The 21,098-nt window shown below is 34.9% G+C and overlaps 3 protein-coding genes and 3 non-coding genes across 6 annotated transcripts; 2 read left to right on the forward strand and 4 right to left on the reverse strand.

Annotated features, from left to right (window-relative positions):
• Nucleotides 1–1,655: 1,655 nt before the first annotated feature.
• LOC143574076 (uncharacterized) lies at nucleotides 1,656–2,286 on the forward strand. Its single transcript, XM_077058795.1, has 2 exons — nucleotides 1,656–2,033; nucleotides 2,134–2,286. The coding sequence occupies exons 1-2, from the start codon at nucleotides 1,656–1,658 to the stop codon at nucleotides 2,284–2,286; spliced, it is 531 nt and encodes a 176-aa protein (XP_076914910.1).
• A 150-nt stretch (nucleotides 2,287–2,436) lies between these two features.
• On the forward strand, nucleotides 2,437–3,063 carry LOC143574077 (uncharacterized). Its single transcript, XM_077058796.1, has one exon. The coding sequence runs from the start codon at nucleotides 2,437–2,439 to the stop codon at nucleotides 3,061–3,063; it is 627 nt and encodes a 208-aa protein (XP_076914911.1).
• A 4,675-nt stretch (nucleotides 3,064–7,738) lies between these two features.
• Nucleotides 7,739–7,809, reverse strand: TRNAG-GCC (transfer RNA glycine (anticodon GCC)). The gene has a single exon. It is a non-coding gene; the product is annotated as a tRNA-Gly (tRNA).
• Nucleotides 7,810–11,725: 3,916 nt separating this feature from the next.
• On the reverse strand, nucleotides 11,726–11,799 carry TRNAV-CAC (transfer RNA valine (anticodon CAC)). Its single transcript has one exon. It is a non-coding gene; the product is annotated as a tRNA-Val (tRNA).
• Nucleotides 11,800–13,382: 1,583 nt separating this feature from the next.
• On the reverse strand, nucleotides 13,383–13,456 carry TRNAV-CAC (transfer RNA valine (anticodon CAC)). Its single transcript has one exon. It is a non-coding gene; the product is annotated as a tRNA-Val (tRNA).
• A 1,291-nt stretch (nucleotides 13,457–14,747) lies between these two features.
• Nucleotides 14,748–15,230, reverse strand: LOC143574078 (uncharacterized). Its single transcript, XM_077058797.1, has one exon. It carries the CDS (start codon nucleotides 15,228–15,230, stop codon nucleotides 14,748–14,750), a length of 483 nt encoding a protein of 160 aa, XP_076914912.1.
• Nucleotides 15,231–21,098: the final 5,868 nt, after the last annotated feature.

Genomic DNA, 21,098 nt, shown 5'->3' on the forward strand with positions numbered 1-21,098 from the left:
ATTACGTGCAATCCCGGTTGGCCCGAAGTAAAACGTTTTTTAAAGGATACCAATTTAAACTCTGAAGACAGGCCAGATATACTATGTCGGATTTTCAAAATGAAGCTTGATTAAATGATTAAGTTGTTGAAGGATAAGGCTTTGTTTGGAAAAATTAAAGCAGGTTCGGTTCCCTATTTAATAATTTTTTTATATATTTTGTTTACTGTTTGTTAAAGATATTTATTTTATTTAATTTTTGCTAATTTATTTGTTTGATTCCAAATGCAGCCGTTTACACAATTGAGTTTCAGAAACGTGGTCTGCCTCATGCCCATATTTGCCTATTCATTGCTCCAGAGAATAAAATTCACAATCCGTCCCATATAGATAATTTTATTTCAAGTGAAATTCCTGACAAGGTCACTGAACCAGACCTATACCAGCTTGTGTCAGGTCATATGCTTCATGGTCCTTGTAGTGAGGCTAATCCGAGCTGTAGCTGCATGATTGATAGAGAATGTTCAAAAAATTTCCCAAAACGATTTCAAAATGAGGCAATTATAGATTCCAACGGTTTTCCGCTTTATAAAAGAAGAGACAATGGGCGTTACGTCGTTTAGAAAGGTATAAATCTAGATAATAGAAGTGTTGTGCCTTACAACAAAATTCTTTTACAAAAGTATCAAGCCCATATAAATGTCGAGTGGTGCAATCAAGAAGGATCAATCAAGTATTTGTTTAAATATATAAATAAGGGTCCAGATCGAGCTACAATTTCCCTTGTCCAAAATAACACCGCCGACAATGAAGATCCTCAAGTAGATGAGATTAAAGCTTTTTACGATTGTAGATATCTTTCTGCATGTGAGGCTTCTTGAAGAATATTTGCTTTTGATGTTCATTACAGGGTCCCGGCTGTTACGAGACTTCCTTTTCATCTACCTGGTCAACAACAAGTAATTTATGGCCCTGAGGAAGATATTGACGATGTTCTTACCAAGACTTCCAATTTAGTTTCAATGTTTACTGGTTGGATGGAAGCAAATAGAAACTACGAGCATGCAAGGAGGCTATCATATGCTGAGTTTCCAACACAGTTTGTATGGAAATAAACATCACCACCAAAATGGGTAGAAAGGCAAAGTGGGTTTGCTATTAGTAGAATTCATGCCATTCCCGCATCATTTGACGAGGCATACTACTTAAGAATACTTTTAAACAAGGTTAAAGGACCGAAATGTTTTGAAGATATTCGAACAGTAGATGGTTTTGTTTGTGATTCATTTAGAGATGCATGTTATAGAAGAGGGCTTTTAGACGATGATAAGGAGTACATAGAAGCAATTGAGGAAGCAAGCCATACCGCAAACGGATATTATTTAAGAAATTTGTTTGCAACAATTCTTATAACATCGTCCTTATCAAGACCTGATTACGTTTGGGATAATACATGGCAATTTTTAGTCGACGAGATTCTTTATCATCAACAAAAGAAACACAAGAATCCAGGTTAGTTTTGTTATATGTGTGAACTTGTGTTTTTGTAGTTTAGTTTAAGGTAGATTTTTTTTTCAGGTTTGTCTCTTAGTGACGAGTAATTGAAGAACTTGGCATTACTTCAGATTGAGGATTTTTTGGTATCCAACAATTCATCTCTACGTAGGTTTTCACACATGCCTTTCCCAGATCAGGATTCTGTTTCTACGTCAACGAATCCTCTTATGATGGAAGAATTATCTTATGATAAGGATTCTTTGTCAAATGATTTTAAGCTTTTGTACACATCTCTAACTGATGAACAAAAAAGCGTTTACAACAAAATATTCAACTCCGTGAAACGTAAAAAAGGTGGTGTTTTTTTCATGTATGGTTACGGCGGTACCGGCAAAACATACTTATGGAAAACTTTATCTGCCTCAATTCGGTCAAAGGGAGAAATTGTTCTTAATGTTGCTTCAAGTGGAATAGTATCTTTGTTATTAGAAGGCGGTAGAACGGCTCATTCCAGATTCCTTATTCCAATTAATCTTACCGAGGACTCCCAATGTCAAGTAACTATTATAAATTTCATTAAGTCTAGATTATTTCACATTTAAATGTATGTTTTTAAATTATTTTAATGAATATAATGTTGACATTCAACATTTTCAGGTTAAGGGTAATACAGATGTTTCTGAGTTATTGAAGAAAACATCATTAATAATTTGGGATGAAGCTCCCATGATTCATAAACATGCATTCGAAGCATTGGACAGAACCCTAAAAGATGTTATGAACGTTGATTTGGGCAACACTTCTGGATAATTGTTTGGAGGTAAGGTAGTTGTTCTTGGTGGTGATTTCAGACAGATTTTACCTGTTGTATAGAATGGAACAAGAAACGATTGTGTGAACGCCACAATTAGTTCTTCTTACATATGGTCAAATTGTAAGGTTTTGAAACTAACTAAGAACATGAGGTTAACCGTTGGTTCTCAAATGTCAAATACTTTAGAGATTAAACAATTTGCTGATTGGTTGTTGGATATTGGTCAAGGTAATCTTGGTGGTCCTAATGATGGTGAAGCAACTATAACAATTCCAGAGGATCTTCTAATAAAAGATACCCTTGATCCTATGTCTGATTTGATAGACTTTGTTTATCCTTCTATGTTAGATAGGTTTAATGATCTTACCTACTTTCAAGAACAGGCTTTGCTTGCTCTCTTAAATGATGTGGTTCAAGAGATTAATGATCGTATATTAGCGTATTTTCCTGGTCAAGAAATGGAGTACTTAAGTTCAGATAGCATCGACGAGGATTTTGATCCCACGTTGTACTCTCCTGATTTTCTTAATGGTATAAAGATGTCCGGAATGCCAAACCATCATTTGTTACTTAAGGTTGGAGTTCCTATTATGTTACTACGGAATATTAATCAGAAAAAAGGGTTGTGCAATGGAACTCGACTACAAGTTGTTAGTTTGGGTAAACGCGTCATTGAAGCTAAAGTTGTTTATGGTACTAATATTGGATTTCGTACTTTACTTAGCAGAATAAGTCTTACACCGTTTGATAAGAAGCTTCCATCCAAGTTATAAAGGAGACAGTTTCCTATATCGATTTGTTTTTCAATGACTATTAATAAAAGTCAAGGACAATCTTTATCGCGTGTTGGATTGTATTTAAAAGACCCGATTTTTACCCATAGCAGCGAAGGTATTAAGATTGTTTTATTAGATAAGGAATCCAAATTGATTAGTGAAACCAAAAATGTTGTGTATAAGGAAATATTTGAAAACCTTGTATGAATTTTTTGACAATACTTTTTTGCTTACGTTTGTATCTTTTTAAATATTTGTAAGGTTTTTTAATAAAAGGATTGTATTATTTTAATGTTTTGTTTAACCATAGGTACATGTTTGTATGTTCAATTATGTTTAGTTGTTTATGGTTTTTGTAGTATATCTTTTATGATTTTGAAATTTAATTTTATAGACTTTTATTTATAGGCTAATATTATACTGATTTATATATATATATATCCGAAATATATGTTATATACATTTATATCTTATCAATTTACTACATTAAAAAAATAGGAGAATAGGTTAAATGTTCATCAATAGTTTCTTGAATATAGGGATAATCATGAGTTTTATGGAATCAATAAACCGTCATTGTTATTAATAATTAAAAAAGACTCTTTGGAAGCTAATCACAATAATCATAACTTATACAATAACCAGTTTGTTATAGATTTTCATCTCTTCCATCATCTTCAACAATGACAACAATTGTTTCTTGGAAATTTTCATCCGAAACCAATAATTATCAGTTTATTCTTAGCGATCTGTCTACAATCCATAAGCCCTCTATCGAATCGGTTCTGTCGTTTAGCATTCCGTTTAAGTACCAAATAATAGGATACGGAAACTGCAAACAAGTTATTAACGACGAAGAAAGAGAACTATTGAATGTTCTAAATGAAGAGATTTTACAACATGAACAACAACTGCTTCCTTTTGTCAATGTTAGGGAGTGGTTTTATTATCCTTTGCAAAATAATGTTGTTATCAAATATGTGAATGGGCAACAAAAGTCTGTTAATCCGAAGTCCATATTGCAATCCAATGACATTTTTCTTTTAAGAGATTTAGATTTCTTGAAGCTTTCTAACGTTTTTAAAGCAAGAGCACATTTGGATTTGGAGAATGAGGTGGCTGAGAAGGTTAAATGGTTGTTAGATTGTCAAAATTATGAATCCGATTTTGATGATATTCAAAGCTAATTTGGTTCTGATTCAGATGTTTAAGGTAAATCAGATCACATATGTAGTTAGATTTTTGATAAATATAATTTTTTGACTTTATTGTTGACTTTGCTTTTTTCCTTTATGTTAGTAGTTTACTTCATATACATAGGCTTCTAAAAAAGTACAATACACACCTATAACAGTTTGTTTTTGTTTTGTCAGGTTGTTATGACAGTTTGCGGTTTTTGGTGGGTTGTGATGTAAGTTCGTTTTTGGTAAACTTAAAATACACATGTTTATATATTCTTTTAGAGTATACCTTTTATGTTTATATTTAGTTTGTGTTAGCATGAGGATTGTATTAACGGTATTAGAATTTTAATTATTGGTATTAGTGATTACTTTTAATATGTCTGTCTCTCTAATATTATATTTTCAATATACTTTGATTTGTAATTAACAAATTGATTAATTTTTTTTTGTTTCTGGTTATAAACTTAGATTATAAAATTGTTTTATTTTCTTTTGACCTCAACATAGTAGCTACATATTGTAGATATCATCCATTCATTATAATATACATTAACTTTTTGGTTTAATACTTAATAACATTACATTGTTTGTTTATATTTTTCAGGTGGTTAAGGTGCATGGTTTTGTTTTGGACGGAAGTTTTCAAGGTCATCCTGTTCAAGTAATGTTAATATCTAATGGTTTAATGTGGTTGATAAGACAATCAATCGTTTGTTTCTATTATGTGATTATGTAGACAATGGTTTGGTGTACTTCTTTTTGTTGATGTTTTTGAATCTTTATATATCGTTATATGTTATTACATTTTGAATGTTTATATATCGTTATATATTATGATATTGTATGTTAGTTTATATACATTGTGTTATATATCTAATATCAACTCGTGTGTAACACGGGTACTAACCTAGTATCTATACTATTGTAAACATTAATAACATGATAACATATGCAACAAACCGTGAAGATGATTATGTGTACCCGGATACGATGAACAATTTGATGAATTTGTGTAGAGAGCAATTCGTGCTGATAACGTAAAATGAAACAGAGAATCCAGAGCGTGTTTGTGTAAAATTGAATAAGATTAATCCCAAATATTCAGTACATCATAATATATATATACAAGAATATAACCGTCACATATAGTTATGTAGGGTGTTGTATATGTGGTTTATAACAATAATAATACTAATAATAAATACCTAATTCTTGGAGAACAAGAAAATTCTCACCGTCCCCAAAAGTCTACATAGACTCCAACAATATTGGAGTTAAGGGGTTTTTGACTTTTTCCATCTGATCTCTCGTTACGCAACCAAGTCACCGGCCACTAATTAATAATTTGTTTGCCGCTGCCAAGCTTAACCTCAGCCGTCGTCGCTGCCGATAGTGTATCAACCACCGCCACAGGAAGCCCCGCACCACCGTCGTTGCCGTAGTGCACCGCCGCTGCCCTGGAAGTTCGTCAACTAGCATTTGTTTGTTGAACCTCGGTGTATCAACCGGTTAATTATTAACCGAGGTAAACTTAAATATATTATCGGTTCACAATTATATTTATTTTGTTTGGCTCGTACTCGTATTGTTTGTAACCAGATCCTGTACGGTTCCGTTAATGGTGATTACTCGTTTTGTATTCCGCTGCGTATTCATTATTAATATCATTAATAATTATGAAACCAATTTATTAAAACCGGGTTTAAAAGTTAAACCGTTGACTGATCACCACTGGAACCCGACAAGTTATGCTCTAATATTACTTTCTTGATTATATTTTTTGAAATATAAAGGATCCATTCAGATTGATGAAATAGGTTATGAGAGACGATGTCAATGCTACTAGCAACATTAACACACTTGGTGATGGTTTATACTATTACTCATGAGCCAATACAACAATCTGACGATAAAAACACATCTACTCGAAGGGTTAGTGTAAATGTTGTAACCACGACAGTTAATGATAATCTTGTATCTGGCAGACATCAGGGTGGTCCTTGAGATTTTGGAGGCCATAAGTGAAAGTAAAAATAGGCCCCTTACAATACAAACTTATGTGCATAAATACTTTTAGAACGATGATAATTGTTGTAACAACCAACCAAACAAAATTACTGTAGCAAATTGACTTGTCTTACGTAGTTAAAGAAATGTGAGGCTCTTGTAGCATTTTTGAAAGCAAAGTTGTTGATCAACTCTACATAGTCCGTACTCTCTAATATATCTTTCTCAAAAGTTATCATTATGAACCCATTAAGTATTTCTTGTCACATTGTGAATTGTAAGCAACATTTCAACAACTTGAGTTTTGGAAAAAAATTTTTGCAGATGATGCCACTGTTATTGGAATAATCAACAAGTTGTTTCAAATATTCTATTACATTAGTATGCTATATCAAGCAAATAAATGAATACTCAGGTAATCAAATCACTTGAAATTATGATGATTATATGATGAAAAGGTAAAATTAACATAATCCAATATTAATAATAACTCTAACCCTTATCGTTTAACAATCTTAGCAATGCTTATCGGTTCATTTATAGGAATCCTTATACGCGAATAATGTTTGTAGCTTTCGCGTAGGACGATCCTTTATCGAGCTTAGTAAATGTATTTGGAGTCATCTTTACAACCTGTGAGTATTCATAACCCCTTTTACACTTACAATTTTTGGGGTGTAAATATCTAAAGTAGATAATTAATTGGTTAAATAAATCAAAGTCACTAACCTTAATCTAATAACAAATTAATTAAATACAAAGAAAATCACATGCCTATATTACAAAGCACAGGCTCTCTATGCATGCAATTACATGGCTAAATACTTTATTTACCTTAGACATTCTTGGCATATAGTTTAGTACACAATGTTTTATGTTGTTGTTTGACCTGAACATGAAGCTCCAAGCAGAGACTTGACCGATCAAATGGTTGGGTTGGCATGACAGCTTAAAGAGAGTATTCTTATGATGAATCATTCCATAAAAAATGTAAAAACACTGAAAAGGTAAGTCTTAGAAGTCACATTTCACTCAAACAGTTTATGAACTTTTATTAACAAAGTGGACAGTGGTTAATATTGGGTCAAATTTTAGATTCAACTGAAACAGTTGATCGGAACTTAGCAAACACTGGGTGAGGCAATGACTATATATTCTGCGAGTCCCATGACTTCAATCCTTCATGCCTCACATGGCTTGTGATGCTTCTAATGACACACATGTTTGTTATGGTGGTTATCTTATCAAAGTCACCTAAAAGTATACTTTCTTTTTTAGACTTTGATTTCTTGAAAAGATTTGTAAGGTATAGACTGATTTTTGAAAGCGTGAGATAACATCCCTAGAGTCGAAGACTTGAAGTCTACATACACAATGTTTATATAAAAAGTTTTTCGTCAATAGGCTTTTTAGTGTTCAGTGTGTTCTTGTATAACTCAACTGAGTTCTTTGTTTTGTTGGGAAAAAAACGTTAAAACGTATGCACCAGCCGGGAATCGAACCCGGGTATGTACCGTGGCAGGGTACTATTCTACCACTAGACCACTGGTGCGTTTGCATTAATTCTATCGAATGAATGTATATTTTCAGGGTCGTTTAGGAGACCAAAAAGATTTTTCATTACCCAAGGTTCCTTCTAAGTTCCAAATGTTCTGGCACATACCAATTCATAAAATATTATTATATTGTTTCTATATACGAGAAGAATCTAACGCATCACCGTTACCAAATTCATAATCATTTTGATATTTATGGGTTGGACTCTGATTATGGGTGTGCGATGGATCGTTTACGTACTTCACTTCCATATTTTGATCTTAGCGGGTTCTCTAATAAGGACACCCCCCCCTAAAGCCCAACATGTTGTGGCGAGTGCCTTATTTAGTGGAATCGTCAAGAGTTTAGAAGTGAAGTTGATCTATCCCCTCGCCAAAAGGCGGTGTTTGAATGCCTTCAGGCTCCTCGGGCTCAGGATTTTCTAACGGCCATCCCCATTGAAGGATTAGGCTAACGTATGTCGGGTTTGGAGTATCGGGCTATCCTTAAGTACCGGTAACGATCCCTATGTTCCCGACGGATGAACCTTGCCCAATTTGTCGCAAGGTCTGTTTGGATTCTTTTGGTGACCATGCGGTGCATTGCAAAGAATTGCATGGCTTTAAATACAGACATGATCTGGTTAGGGATGTTCTGTGTGATGTTCTTAAACGGACAGGGATTTCTGCTAAAAAGGAGGCCCCTGTTAACTTTCTCACGGATCCTCTTGAAGGAAGGTCTACTTTACGACCAGCTGATATTCTTGTGTTCGGGTGGGCAGGGAGGAACACGCCTGTGTGGATCTTACAGGAGTGTCTCCTCTTGTTAGGCTTAGGGACCGTGGGTTTGTTGTGGGTCAGGCTGCGTTGAAGGCTGAATCTGGCAAAGTTGTTAAACACGAGAAAGCTTGTTTAGATAATCAACATGTCTTTCTACCATTTGCCTTTGATACATTTGGTTTTCTGGCTCCAGAGGCTGTGAAATTTTTTAGTAGGGTTCAGCGCGTCGTACACGGAACCTCTTCAGCTTCTAGGTCCCAAAGCTTCGTTTTTAGCAGGATTGGCTTTGCTATTCAAAAAGGGGTTGCGGCGCAGCTTGTTGCTCGTTTGCCTGCCACTTTATTATAATCGTTTTATAGTAAATTATATAAAACTTCGTTTTTAAAGCTAACACAATGAATTACTATTTACTAGCAAGGGTGTGTAAATATAAAGTTATCACGTAAAAGCATTCTTTATGAGTGGTTGTGAGTGTAAATTATAGGGTAAAAAGAGAAATGTGGTGATTTTTTTTTTTTTTGTAAATTTGAGAAAACATTGTTTGCCCTTATTTATTTTTTAATATTTGTTGGATTGGTTGTGAGTAGAAGAGAGTGAACACTGTAATGATAAAGGTATAAAAAATATTATTTAATTGAATAGGACAGAGACATTTAGTGTTTTTTAGTGTAATTATAGAGATAAGGATGAAGAACTAGTTGAGAATGTTCTAACTTCTTAAACAAGGACTGTTATATACATAGGAAACAAAAATACGAAATATAGAAGCTTAATTGAACCATTTTCATGTAGTGTCTTCTAAAAAAGTGCATTCGTAGAATCCGCCAATAACAACAATGCATGGATGGATGGAATTTTTTGTTGGAATAGGAAGGTTCAAGGTTATAAAAGTCGTTAGGCGTACCCTAGGCGGCTAACTGGGGGGTTGGGTGTACTCGGAGTATTCAGGAAGTACTCGGACATGATAAATATAAAGAAAATTAGTTTTTGGATATTATATATATGTCGAATATCATAAATTTACTAATATTTATAACAAAATATGTAAAGAGAAATACATTTTTAAATAAAAAATTATTCTAAAAATTGTTAGTCATTAAGTAAAAAAATGATTTATTCTTTAATATTAAAGAAATACGAGTTATGTTTATTTCTTTAAGCCAAAATCGGAGCAAGTTCACCGACTAGTTGCGATTTTGACTAAAGTTGACCACCTTTAGTCAATTCTTAATAACTAGGCGGAATTAAAGAAACTCGCCTCGACGACATACTTTGTAGCGAGTACTTGGCCTTGGAAACCTACTTTTACAACATTTGGTAGGTTTGTAAAAAAATGAAGTGGTTTTAGATAACTAATTTTATTTAAGTTATTTTAGGTAAGTTGTTATCTTAGAAAGAGGATTAAGGTGACACCTTACCGGTAGGACATGTGGGAATCCTCTATCTAAAGTAGAGGGTTATGAATAAGATGGAATAATTTGTAAAATAGTTATAAAAAGCCTACTAAATAATAATAATAGTAATATGATTAAAACTCATAAATTAGTGATAATATATGTAATAACTATAATAACTAAATTAGTAAGTTATAATAATAATAATAATAAGTAATAATAAGAAATTTAAACTTAATATCAATCCCAATCTGTTTATTTAAATATGTGTTATATATTTTATAAACCATTTAATAAGTTACGATTATAAATTATAGAACAATAAAACTATAATATAATACAAAATTATACAATACAATAAAATACATTACAACAAAATACGATATTAGCAAGCGACCAACATCTGTGCTTTAAACACCCCTTGAATTATTTTGAAAATCTTGACTTAAAGGTATAATATATCCCATGTCATGAAAGATTTAAGTAAAAAATTTCAAAATAATTCATGTGGTTTTTTAGGCTATATCTTGGTCACCCACTAATATTGTATTTTGTTGTATAGTTTTATATTGTAATATATTTTTTATTTTCTTGTATTTATAAACTTGAATCATAAATTATTAAATGATTTTAACTTATAACACATATTTACCTAAATAAACTAGGATTCTTATGAAGGTTACTTAGAATATTTATTATTATTATTATTATTATTATTATTATTATTATTAACTTAAGAGTTTTGTTATTATGGTTATTTCGAATATTATTATTATTATTATTATTATTATTATTATTAACTTAAGAGTTTTGTTATTATGGTTATTTCGAATATTATTATTATTATTATTATTATTATTATTATATACTAACATGATTATTTTACAAATTCTTCATGTTATTCATAATCCTTTATTTGAGATAGAGGATTCCACATGCCATGCCACTTCACGGCCGATGACATGGATGTCCATTTTGATTATATGGATGATTATATGGACCGTCACTTGGAAAGGTTGCTTAGGTGTTACCTTATTCCTCTATTTGAGATCACAACTTACCTATAATCACTTAAAATAAAGTCAACCACCTAAAACCACTTTTTATTTTTCTAAACCACCTATTCCATAAAAAAAATCTTAATGTATGTGATCCAATCGTGTATCGACCATGCTTTTATCTCAAAACACAACCTTTTCAAACATGTGATATCACGTTCGAGTTTCATTCTATACTTCATATTATCATCGTTTTGGCCTTACCATGGTCTAAGCATCTAAGAGCCTTATGGTTCTTATATACCATAGTTTGGTGGTCGTTTTTTTCCCATGAAGATGTAGTGTCACACACTCACACTCACACTCGTCCGGCTGGCACCTCAACCCTTCATGTTACCTAATTATTGCCCAACCTTTGAGGGTGAGGACCCATACAAGCTGTGGATCTATGCACATAATTATATCTTACATTTGTTAATATATGATGAAGTGACATTCAACCTTTTTAGACAAGGTGTTATATAATCTTATTTTGACGAACTCAACGTTAACGAATCATTAAAGATTAACCTCTATGCACATGCTATTTCTTCTTATTCTAATGTTAACACAATATATAGCATTTGAGTTATATAAGTTCATGGGATAGCAAACACAAAGGTTATAAAATATCCGTCCCTAATCCTTAGATGCAACAACGTTTAATAACATTCCTAAAAAATCCTGAAAAAAAAAAATTAAAACAGAAATACAAAATCAATTGTCTAAGCCCGGGTTCAAACCGGGGACCTCTAGTGTGTGAGACTAGCGTGATAACCGACTACACCACCCAGACTTGTTTGTCTATTTTTCACCAAAGTATAATTAGAAACTATGACAGAAAAATTCTAATTGCATATTATACTTATTGGAATGATTTCATCTATTTTAGGTATCAGGAATTTGGAACTGATGGAGGACCAGTTGTAAAGGTTCTTGAACCAAAGCTTAATGTGTTCACTAAATTGATTACCTTCAAAGTTGGCATAAAAGTTCCTGAAGTCGATGTAAGGATCTCTCCCATGCATTTATGTATAAACGGTTTTAAGTTTTTAATTTATTTTTGAGTTTTTTCTCTGGCAATCTTCATTTACTTTCATACTATAATAATATAATATGCACTTAATTTATGCAACGAAAATTGAGCCTTGTTTTGAACAGACCAAACATGTTGTTGCAACAATGATTGTTCTTCAAGGCTTAGGTGGCGTTGGTTTCATATTTGGTAGCTACCTCGGTGCCATTTTGCTGGTAAATAACCATAGTTTGTGTTACTAGAAGCTCTTTTTGACAGTTCTTTTCTCTCTTCAGTCTCTTGTAATTTTTTGATCTGCCTGCAGGCTCTGCACCAGCTTATTTTTACACCTATATTGTATGATTTCTATAACTATGATGCTAAAGACATAGAATTCAGCCTACTTTTTTCAAAGTTCACACAGGTTAACATCTTTTTGCTTCATTACTTTTAGTAAAATGCTTTTCTTTAATTATTGTCATTGTAGTTCCATTTTAAACCAAACAACAAAGATATAAGTAGCCTATTTTACAGCAATTTATATATGTTTTTAATATATTTTGTACTGGTTTTGTCCTTTGAATGCAGAATATGGCTTTGCTGGGAGCAGCGTTATTTTTCATAGGGATGAAACACTCGATATCGCTTCGGAAATCAAGGAAGATTCCCAAGGCCAAAACAAGCTAGTCTATCAAGTGTTTAGCTCAAACATTGTACTTAAAACTGTGGTTTATATTTGACTATCCAAACGGTGATTTGTATTAATTAATTACCCCATACAACATTAAAGGACTAGTGAGGGTGATTCATAGTTGTAACAAATGGAATGCTTGATGTTATCGTCGGTTTTGTACTATTTCCTTATTTTGGTAATCGTAGCTGCAATTGTCAAAAACCAAATGTTGCTACGCTGGCATGTAGGTTGTGCATGGAAAGTTGTAAAGCTGCGACTATCTATTATGGCGTCTAAGATATCATCATCAACAAAGATGGTAATTCGTCGGGTTTGTGATGGGTTTTGATATTTGCAGCCCCATATACCATTATAAAAGCTTAAGATATCCTCGTTTATGTCTTGGTGGCTAAACTAATCGTTGGGAATTCAATCATCGAAGCCTGCTCTCAAACTTGTCATATTCACTTTAAAATATCAAATTCTAGCAATTCCGAATTTTAATAGGTCTAAGTTTATAACAAATTTAAAGTACCATGTAAAAATATTTTTAATGCCATATAATATGGGATTTGATTATTAAAGTCGTCCCTAAGATGTCAAGGGCCAAAGAAAAACTCTCTCAACCCGTTATTGACTAAAAATTGAGTGTGGACTATGGACAAAAAGTATAATATACCACAAAACAATCTGTCTGAGCCCGGGTTCGAACTGGGGATCTCTAGTGTGTGAGACTAGCGTGATAACCGACTACACCACCCAGACTTGCTTGTTTAATTTTCACCGATGTCTAATTAGAACCATATGATACAGCAATCATCATGCCGGCTTAAATACATTGAAGTTATTTAGCTCACTTTTTTTAAAATTCTAATGTCATAAAACTTCTTTAGATACTCAAAGATTGTTAAAATACACTTTCAATTTTTTTTCCTTCTTAATTATTCCGCCTACAAAATTTGGTTGTAAATTTGTAATAAAGAAAATGCAAAGTCTAGTAATTCAGTTTTGGAAATATTTACTCGATATTAAAAATTAGTTGGAAATTAAATCTATCTCATTTCATTTACTGTGAAATATTTGAGTCAATACTCAATATATACATTGTCCAATAAGTTTTCATACGCGGATTGTGTTTGGTTAATGTTGATGGGTACATGTTTCTAAACCGGGTAAATAAAAACATGCCAAAGATGGATATGGGTCAGCATCATTTATTTAGTCACATTTTTTGAATGTTCGTTGAATTAGAACACGAGTTAGTTTATTAGTAATGGTTTTGTGGGTAGGTTATTTTCCTTGTCCGCAAGTATTTTGTTCTCTATTTATGTAAGTTTGACGAATTAATGAAAGTGCAAGTGATTGAGAGTTTTACACGAACAAAAAAAATTGTTCAACTATTAACAAACATGAATATGCCACTATTCATGTTTGTTATTGTGAACATGAGCAAATGTGTTTCCCTCTTGTGGAGAGGAGACAGGGACACCCTTTAGTTTTTGTAAACCATGCGATGTGGAATTAACATTTATAGGAAGAAAAGAAAGTTTTAAGTTTTACAAATTGGCAATGTGAATATCAGCAAATAAACAGCACCTCCTAGTTCCGAAACTAGGTCCTCTAGCATTTTAAAAACGTTTCTAGCAACTCTTCTAGGGAGGGTAAGTAGTGTTATACTACAAGCTAACGAGCAAGCTAATGAGCATAAGCCGGCCGAATCTGGGCTACTCAAGCTCGTCTTATTTACAAACCGAGCTATTTCCAACTAGCCTCGAGCCGATAGCAAATTAAACAACTCCTTAAGTATTTCTAGTAATTCATTATACATGAACATGCGGTAAACCCATATCAAATTCATGTTTATTAGTTTATATATGTGACTAATGAAACTGAATGAAAGACATTACTCTTACAACCTTATTTTTGAAATCAAATACTCAGTCAGAATATTTCAAATAGATTATGCTTTCTTTTCAAACCATAAACATATGCCTACATGATATATGAATATGTGCAATACATATGTGCATAGAAATGCATACACAGTTTCAAGATATTACCCTAGACGAAGCTCCAAATCCAGTTCATCGGCTCCTTGAATGCCTTCTTCTTCGTGTGAGCGATCAAACTGTAAGCTTAAACTTAAGCTCAATCTCACTTCATCTCGAGATATTGGACCTGTGAATATGGCTGATCCATAATTAGGGTTTTGGTATTTGCTTAAATTATTACTATCATACAACACTTGGCTCGATGTGAGCATGAACTCCCGAGTTATCCTCTCTTGTTTATGATCATGGCTGCAGCTTGTGATCAACCATGGCTCGGATAGTCTAGTGCTGCTCGTGTTGTTAGTCGAATCAAGCCTGTTCTTGGCTCGTTCTATGCGGTGAACGTTCATATGTCCACCCAATGCTTGAGCATTGGTGAACCCATGCTTGCAGTATGTGCACTCATAGGTCCGCTCGTCTTGCAACTCAGGTTGATCATCATGAACTGGTGTGATTGAATATGATGGCTGATCTTTGTGATTTAACATTATGTACTTAAGAAGAACAATCACAGAGCTCTAAGGGATTGTAGTGGGGAATTTGTGGATTTTGTTTTTCTATTGACATGACTTGTTCTTGATCAGCCGGCCATGTTTAAATATACCTTCAATGGTGACTGATATGTTGTCTTATGCTTCCAAATTTTGCAACGTATAAGCACCGCGCACCTAGATTTATAATATATATTTTGTCTTTCGTGTGTGGAATTTTGTGATAATCAGGTTGTCGTGTTTAGACGACCACGGCCATTAATCGTGTGGACAAATGTAAACGTAATTAGCGCGCTTTGAAAAATAGTTTTGAATCTTTGTCATTACTAGTGTAGTGTAAATATGAACAAAGGTCAATGAAGTCGTTCGCGGGTAGCACATATATGACAAAGGTGGAAACGTTGTAATGAATTAAACGCATCATTATACTTGTAATTGTGAAATTTGTTCACTACCATTAGAAGAACTTGGACGCGCCGATCTAGTTTACAAGCACTGTTGTAATACCAAAACATCAATATTTTTCAAAGATAAATTGTTCAGTTTTTAAACAAAGAATGTAATAATATTAATATAGTTAAGTTAAAGATATAAAAAATTTATTGAATGTATTTTAAATATTTTTTAAGAAAGCACAAAGTTGATTATTAAACTTAATTTTAAGTGTGGATCTGCATTATATACAAAATTAGAGAGATCTAGTGAGACAAACTCACCTAATCTAGTTATTTTATTTTTCTTTTTGGCGAAATTTAGTTGTTTTAGGCGTTTGGGAAGTATTGCTTGACTTGAAGCAGTTGAAAAGTGTTAGGAGACGAGACCAATAGATTTCCTAATAAGCTCCAATATTATTTCTTGTTCAAATTAAGTGATTGATCTTTCATCAAGATTTTAGATTTGGACTAATTCTTACTTGGAATTGGTCAACATTAATGGGAAGTGTCACCAATCTAGTAGTAACTAAGAAGAAGTCATCAGCAAAACTAGTTTATTATTATTTTTATTTGTAAAAGTTACAAAAAGAGTACTTACTACTTAGGCCATGTGTAGTGGAGGGACTATAATTAGGGGCGAATTGTGACACGTGGCGCCCAGTCAGTATGGAGTGAAAATTTGTTTTTGGGATGTAATGATGTAGAGGCTACAAGTTGGGCTCACAGTTTCTTTTTTTATTATTTTCTTTTTATAACTAAACTAAACAAATAAAAACCAATTTATTTAAATAATTAAATAAAAATGCATTAAAATTAAAAAGAAATACAAAAAAATTAAAAAACATAACTAATAATATTAAAAAACATAACTAAATAAAATACTAATATTCATAATATTCGCGCATTTTTTTCATTCGTTGTCGTTGCAATAATGCGGCATCTTCGTGTAACCCGGCCGCTTTGAGGGATTTGTATTCTTCACTTATTTCCCGCAATTCCAACATTTGGGCAATCTTTTCGTGTTGTTTGTCGGTTTCTCTCATGGCCTCGTTGAGTTCCTCGACACACTTTTTTTGTTTTTTGACGATTTCTCTCATGGTAGCGGCGAGTTCCACGAGTGTCGGTTGGCTCGGGTTGTTTGTAGGATTCATTTTGCTAATTTTTTTAAGAATTTGTGTATGAATTGTGTATAAAATGATATGAAATGGAGAAGAAGGTGTATGTTTATATATATATATATATATATATATATATATATATATATATAGTTTAAATTATTATTATTTTTTTTAGATTTGACCGTTGTCAAACGGTCATATTTATTATAATAATATTATTTTCTTCTCCAACGGGCGACAATTAAACCCCGCCCCCGCCCCATTTCGCCTAATTATGGCCGGGGGGCGGTGTTCTAGCCCTTCCTCGCCCCAATTCGCTCCCAACCTTCGCCCATTACACACAACCTTAGAGACACTGAAAATTCTTTTTAATATAAACCTAAACCTAAAAAACAATTCAAAAATTCTCCGACTTTAAACAAATATTACTCAAATTTTAATCTTAAAAATACCACTACCAGCAAATTATTACACTATAATTTAAAATTGCAAAAAAAAAAACTATAAAATATAACATGATAAATAATTTAATGTATTTAATTGTTGTGATAATGGAATTCTCTATATTGATTTTGAGAGATTACATTATATTATATACTGTTTTACAAAGCAATAAAATAGGAAAGTCAATAACAAAAACAACTACTCTTGAATACACGTGACTACATGAACTAATTTAGGAGAGGTTGTTGAAGTTGCCATATCATCTTTTATCCCCCTGCAAGCGAAACAGCGGCAGACAAACTCTAAGCAATTCCCGAAAATGTTCAAACTGAGGTCGTGGTAAGCTTTTAGTAAAGATGTCCGCAAGTTGCAGCTTGGTAGGAACAAACTGAGTATGTAATCTGTCTGACATAACCAATTCACGAACAAAATGATAATCCAAATCAATGTGTTTGGCTCATTTGTGAGACACCGGATTTTGGCTCGTGAATAGTGCACTGCGGTTGTCACACAAAAGAGTCGGACGTGAAGGAGGAAGAGCATGAAGTTCCTTCAAAAGATGAGTGATCCAGACGATCTCAGCTGCTGCATTTGCCATGGCCCGATACTCCGACTAACAACTAGACCGGGCCACAGTTGGTTGTTTCTTGGCGTTCCAAGACACTAAGTTACCTCCTAGAAAAATCGAATAACCATACGTGGACCTTCGAGTCTCAATACATCTCGCCCAGTCCGCATCCGAATACCCCAAAATAGATGAAGTCGTGGGACGACTAAACACGAGACCATAGGATATAGTACTTTTAACATACCTGAGAATCCGTTTAACCAATTGAAAATGCTTTTCTGTGGGAGCATGCAGGTGTTGGCACGCTTGGTTGACGGCATAGGCTAAGTCGGGTCGGGTGATTGTTAAATATTGAAGGGCACCTACAATGGAACGGTAAAAGGTTGGATCAGAATATGGTGTTCCATCCGTAGCGAAGGTGTCCGAGGTTGATAATGGAGTATGAGCAGGTTTAGCATGACACAACCCGGCACGTGTGACAACGTCGTTGGCATATTTGGATTGAGTGAGAAAAAGAGTTGAGTCGGATCGGACAACCTCAAGACCAAGGAAATAGTTTAGGGAACCAAGGTCTTTGATGGCAAACTCGTTATGAAGACGACTCGTGAACATAGACAGAAGGGATGTTTTGTTTCCCGTAAGAATGAGATCGTCTACATAAACAAGCAGATACATAAGAGAGTCTCCTTGATGAAAGACAAAAAGAGATGGATCGGCACGGCTGCAAGAGAAGCCGAAGGATAAGAGAAAGGAGCTTAGACGATGGAACCAAGCCCGAGGGGCTTGTTTGAGACCATAGAGAGCCTTATTAAGTTTGCAAACATGAGATGGAAGTTTCGGGTCAACGAAACCCGGTGATTGCTCCATGTAGACGGTTTCGTAGAGAGACCCGTTGAGGAAGGCGTTGTTCACATCGAGTTGGTGGAGAGACCAACCGTTAATGACGGCTAACGAAAGGACGATGCGAATGGTGGAGGCCTTTACAACGGGGCTAAAAGTATGTGTGAAATCAAGACCTGGGATTTGTGTAAATCCTTGAGCTACCAGTCGAGCCTTGTGACGATCCAACGTCCCATCGGAATGATATTTGGTTCGGTAGACCCATTTTGAGCCGACAACATTGGTGGATGGAGGACGTGGAACAAGAGACCACGTATTATTTCGACGAAGAGCTTGAAGCTCGGAGTGCATGGCATCCATCCAATGAGCATGTTTGGAAGCACTTTTAAAACCTTTAGGTTCAGTAGCAGTTAAGAGAGCGACATGAAGGTTTGAGTGCATAGCTTGAGCAAGGTAGGAGGTGTGCTTTGGATTTGGTTTAAAGATACCGACCTTAGAACGAGTCATTATTGGGTGTGAGGAGGCTGCTTCGGGTTGAGCAGCAGTAGGCGGAGGGGCGGGCAGTGTGTCAGCAGCAAGAGGGGCTGCAACAGGCGAGGGAGAGGCTGTGAATGGTGATGGTGGGTTATCGAGTGAAGGGGATGGTGTAGGCGGTGAAGGCGGGTCAACAGGGGGCGTTTCAACAGTGGGTAGCGGGTGGGCAGGAGGGTTATTTTTGCATAGGGAGCATGGTGGAACAGGTGTAGGGGTGTTTGTGAGTGTAGTAGTAGGAGGGGTGGGTGATGGGTTGGTAGAAGAAAATGGTGAAGGCTCATGAAAAGTTGACAGAAAGAGAGTAGCCAAATTAGTTGGAGAGGAGTCACTATTGTAGGGAAAAAATGACTCGTCAAAGCGAGCATGACGAGTGACGTACATACGAGAAGATGTAGGATCAAAACACTTGTAGCCTTTGTATTGCGGAGCATAGCCCATGAATATACAAGGGAGACTACGAGGTGCGAGTTTATGTGGGGCATAGTCACGTAGGTACGGGTAGACAAACATCCAAAAACTCGAAGATTGGTGTAGACGGGTTTAGTAGAAAAAAGCATCTCAAAGGGAGATTTATCGTTTAGAACCTTGGTAGGTAAGCGATTGATGATATATGTGGCTGTACTAAACGCATCGACCCAATGAGATGCGGGAATTCGAGCATGAAAGAGCATAGCTAAACCCGTTTCGACTATATGGCGATGTTTTCGTTCGGCTCGTCCATTTTGCGGCGCTGTGTACGGACAAGATAAGCGATGAAATGTGCCATTTTCGTCAAAGATCTTGCGTACATATTGGTTGACAAACTCCGAGCCGCCATCACTTTGAAAAACTTTTACTTTTCGTGAGAATTGTGTTTGTACGAGACGCAAAAAAGATTGCAATATGGTATAAAATTATGTTTTTGATTTAAGCGGATATAACCACGAAAAACGTGAATAATCATCCACAAACATAACATAATACTTGTAGCCATATGTACTAGTGATGGGTGACGGTCCCCATAGATCACAATGAACGAGATCAAGAGAATGAGACGCACGTTTGTGATTTAAATTAAATGGTAATTTACGGGCCTTAGCAAGTTGACAAGGTGAGCAAATATTTGGTTTTGGCAAAATAGAAGTAAAAGACAAACAACCATGTTTCTTTAAAACAGAAATAATGTCATAGGCAACATGCCCTAAACGATTGTGCCACAGCTCAAATGAGGCTTTATTCGAAGAAACAGAAGCAACAAAAGCAAAAGATTTATCCCAAAGCACGTAAAGACCGTTCTCACACCGACCTTGAGCGAGAGGCTGGCTTGTCTTCTGGTCCTGAATAATAAAAAATGTGTCTGAGAAAAGAACATCAATGAGATAATCCTTAGTCAACTTGCTAATTGAAAGTAAATTTTTGGTGATGGACGGGACCACAAGAACATCATTCAGGGACACATTTTTATTGAGTGAAACATGTCCTTTATGAGTTATGGGAAGGGAGTGTCCATTTCCAAATAAAACAGAAGACGAACCCGTGTAAGGAAAAAAAGAATGAAGTTTACCAGTGTCATCCGTCATGTGACGATCAGCCCCGGTATCCGCTGTCCAGTCGGGTCCTTCACTGGAGACATGACATTGAGCGTGAAAAGCACGAGCAAGACCCTCATCGCCAGAAGCAGCTGCCACAAAAGAAGAGAGTTTTGGGCACTTGTTGGCATAATGGCCGTTGGTTCGGCACAGTTGGCAGTGAGGTGGTCTGCGCGACCCGTTGGAGTACCCGGGGGAGTGGTTGTTGGAACGAGTAGAAGCACCGGAAGCAGGACGGGATCGGTTGGAGTTGGAACCACGAGAACGAGAGTCCTGTTGGTGGGCAACAAACGCGACAGGAGCAGGAGTGGTGGGGTGCGCAAAGTGTTGAGAAATTGCTCCTGACTTTCAGCTTTGGT

This window comes from Bidens hawaiensis, unplaced genomic scaffold (genome assembly GCF_021521415.1).
Source record: "Bidens hawaiensis isolate Kalapana, Puna unplaced genomic scaffold, B.hawaiensis_p1.1 tig00026837_1, whole genome shotgun sequence".
Taxonomy (NCBI): Eukaryota; Viridiplantae; Streptophyta; class Magnoliopsida; order Asterales; family Asteraceae; genus Bidens; species Bidens hawaiensis.

Bases quoted from the DNA above. Each gene is read 5' to 3' on its own strand.
- LOC143574076 (XM_077058795.1), top strand. From the start codon at position 1,656: ATGCCTTTCCCAGATCAGGATTCTGTTTCTACGTCAACGAATCCTCTT. The intron at 2,034-2,133 runs GTAACTATTATA...CAACATTTTCAG, and splicing joins CCGAGGACTCCCAATGTCAA to GTTAAGGGTAATACAGATGT.
- LOC143574077 (XM_077058796.1), top strand. From the start codon at position 2,437: ATGAGGTTAACCGTTGGTTCTCAAATGTCAAATACTTTAGAGATTAAA.
- LOC143574078 (XM_077058797.1), bottom strand. From the start codon at position 15,230: ATGTTAAATCACAAAGATCAGCCATCATATTCAATCACACCAGTTCAT.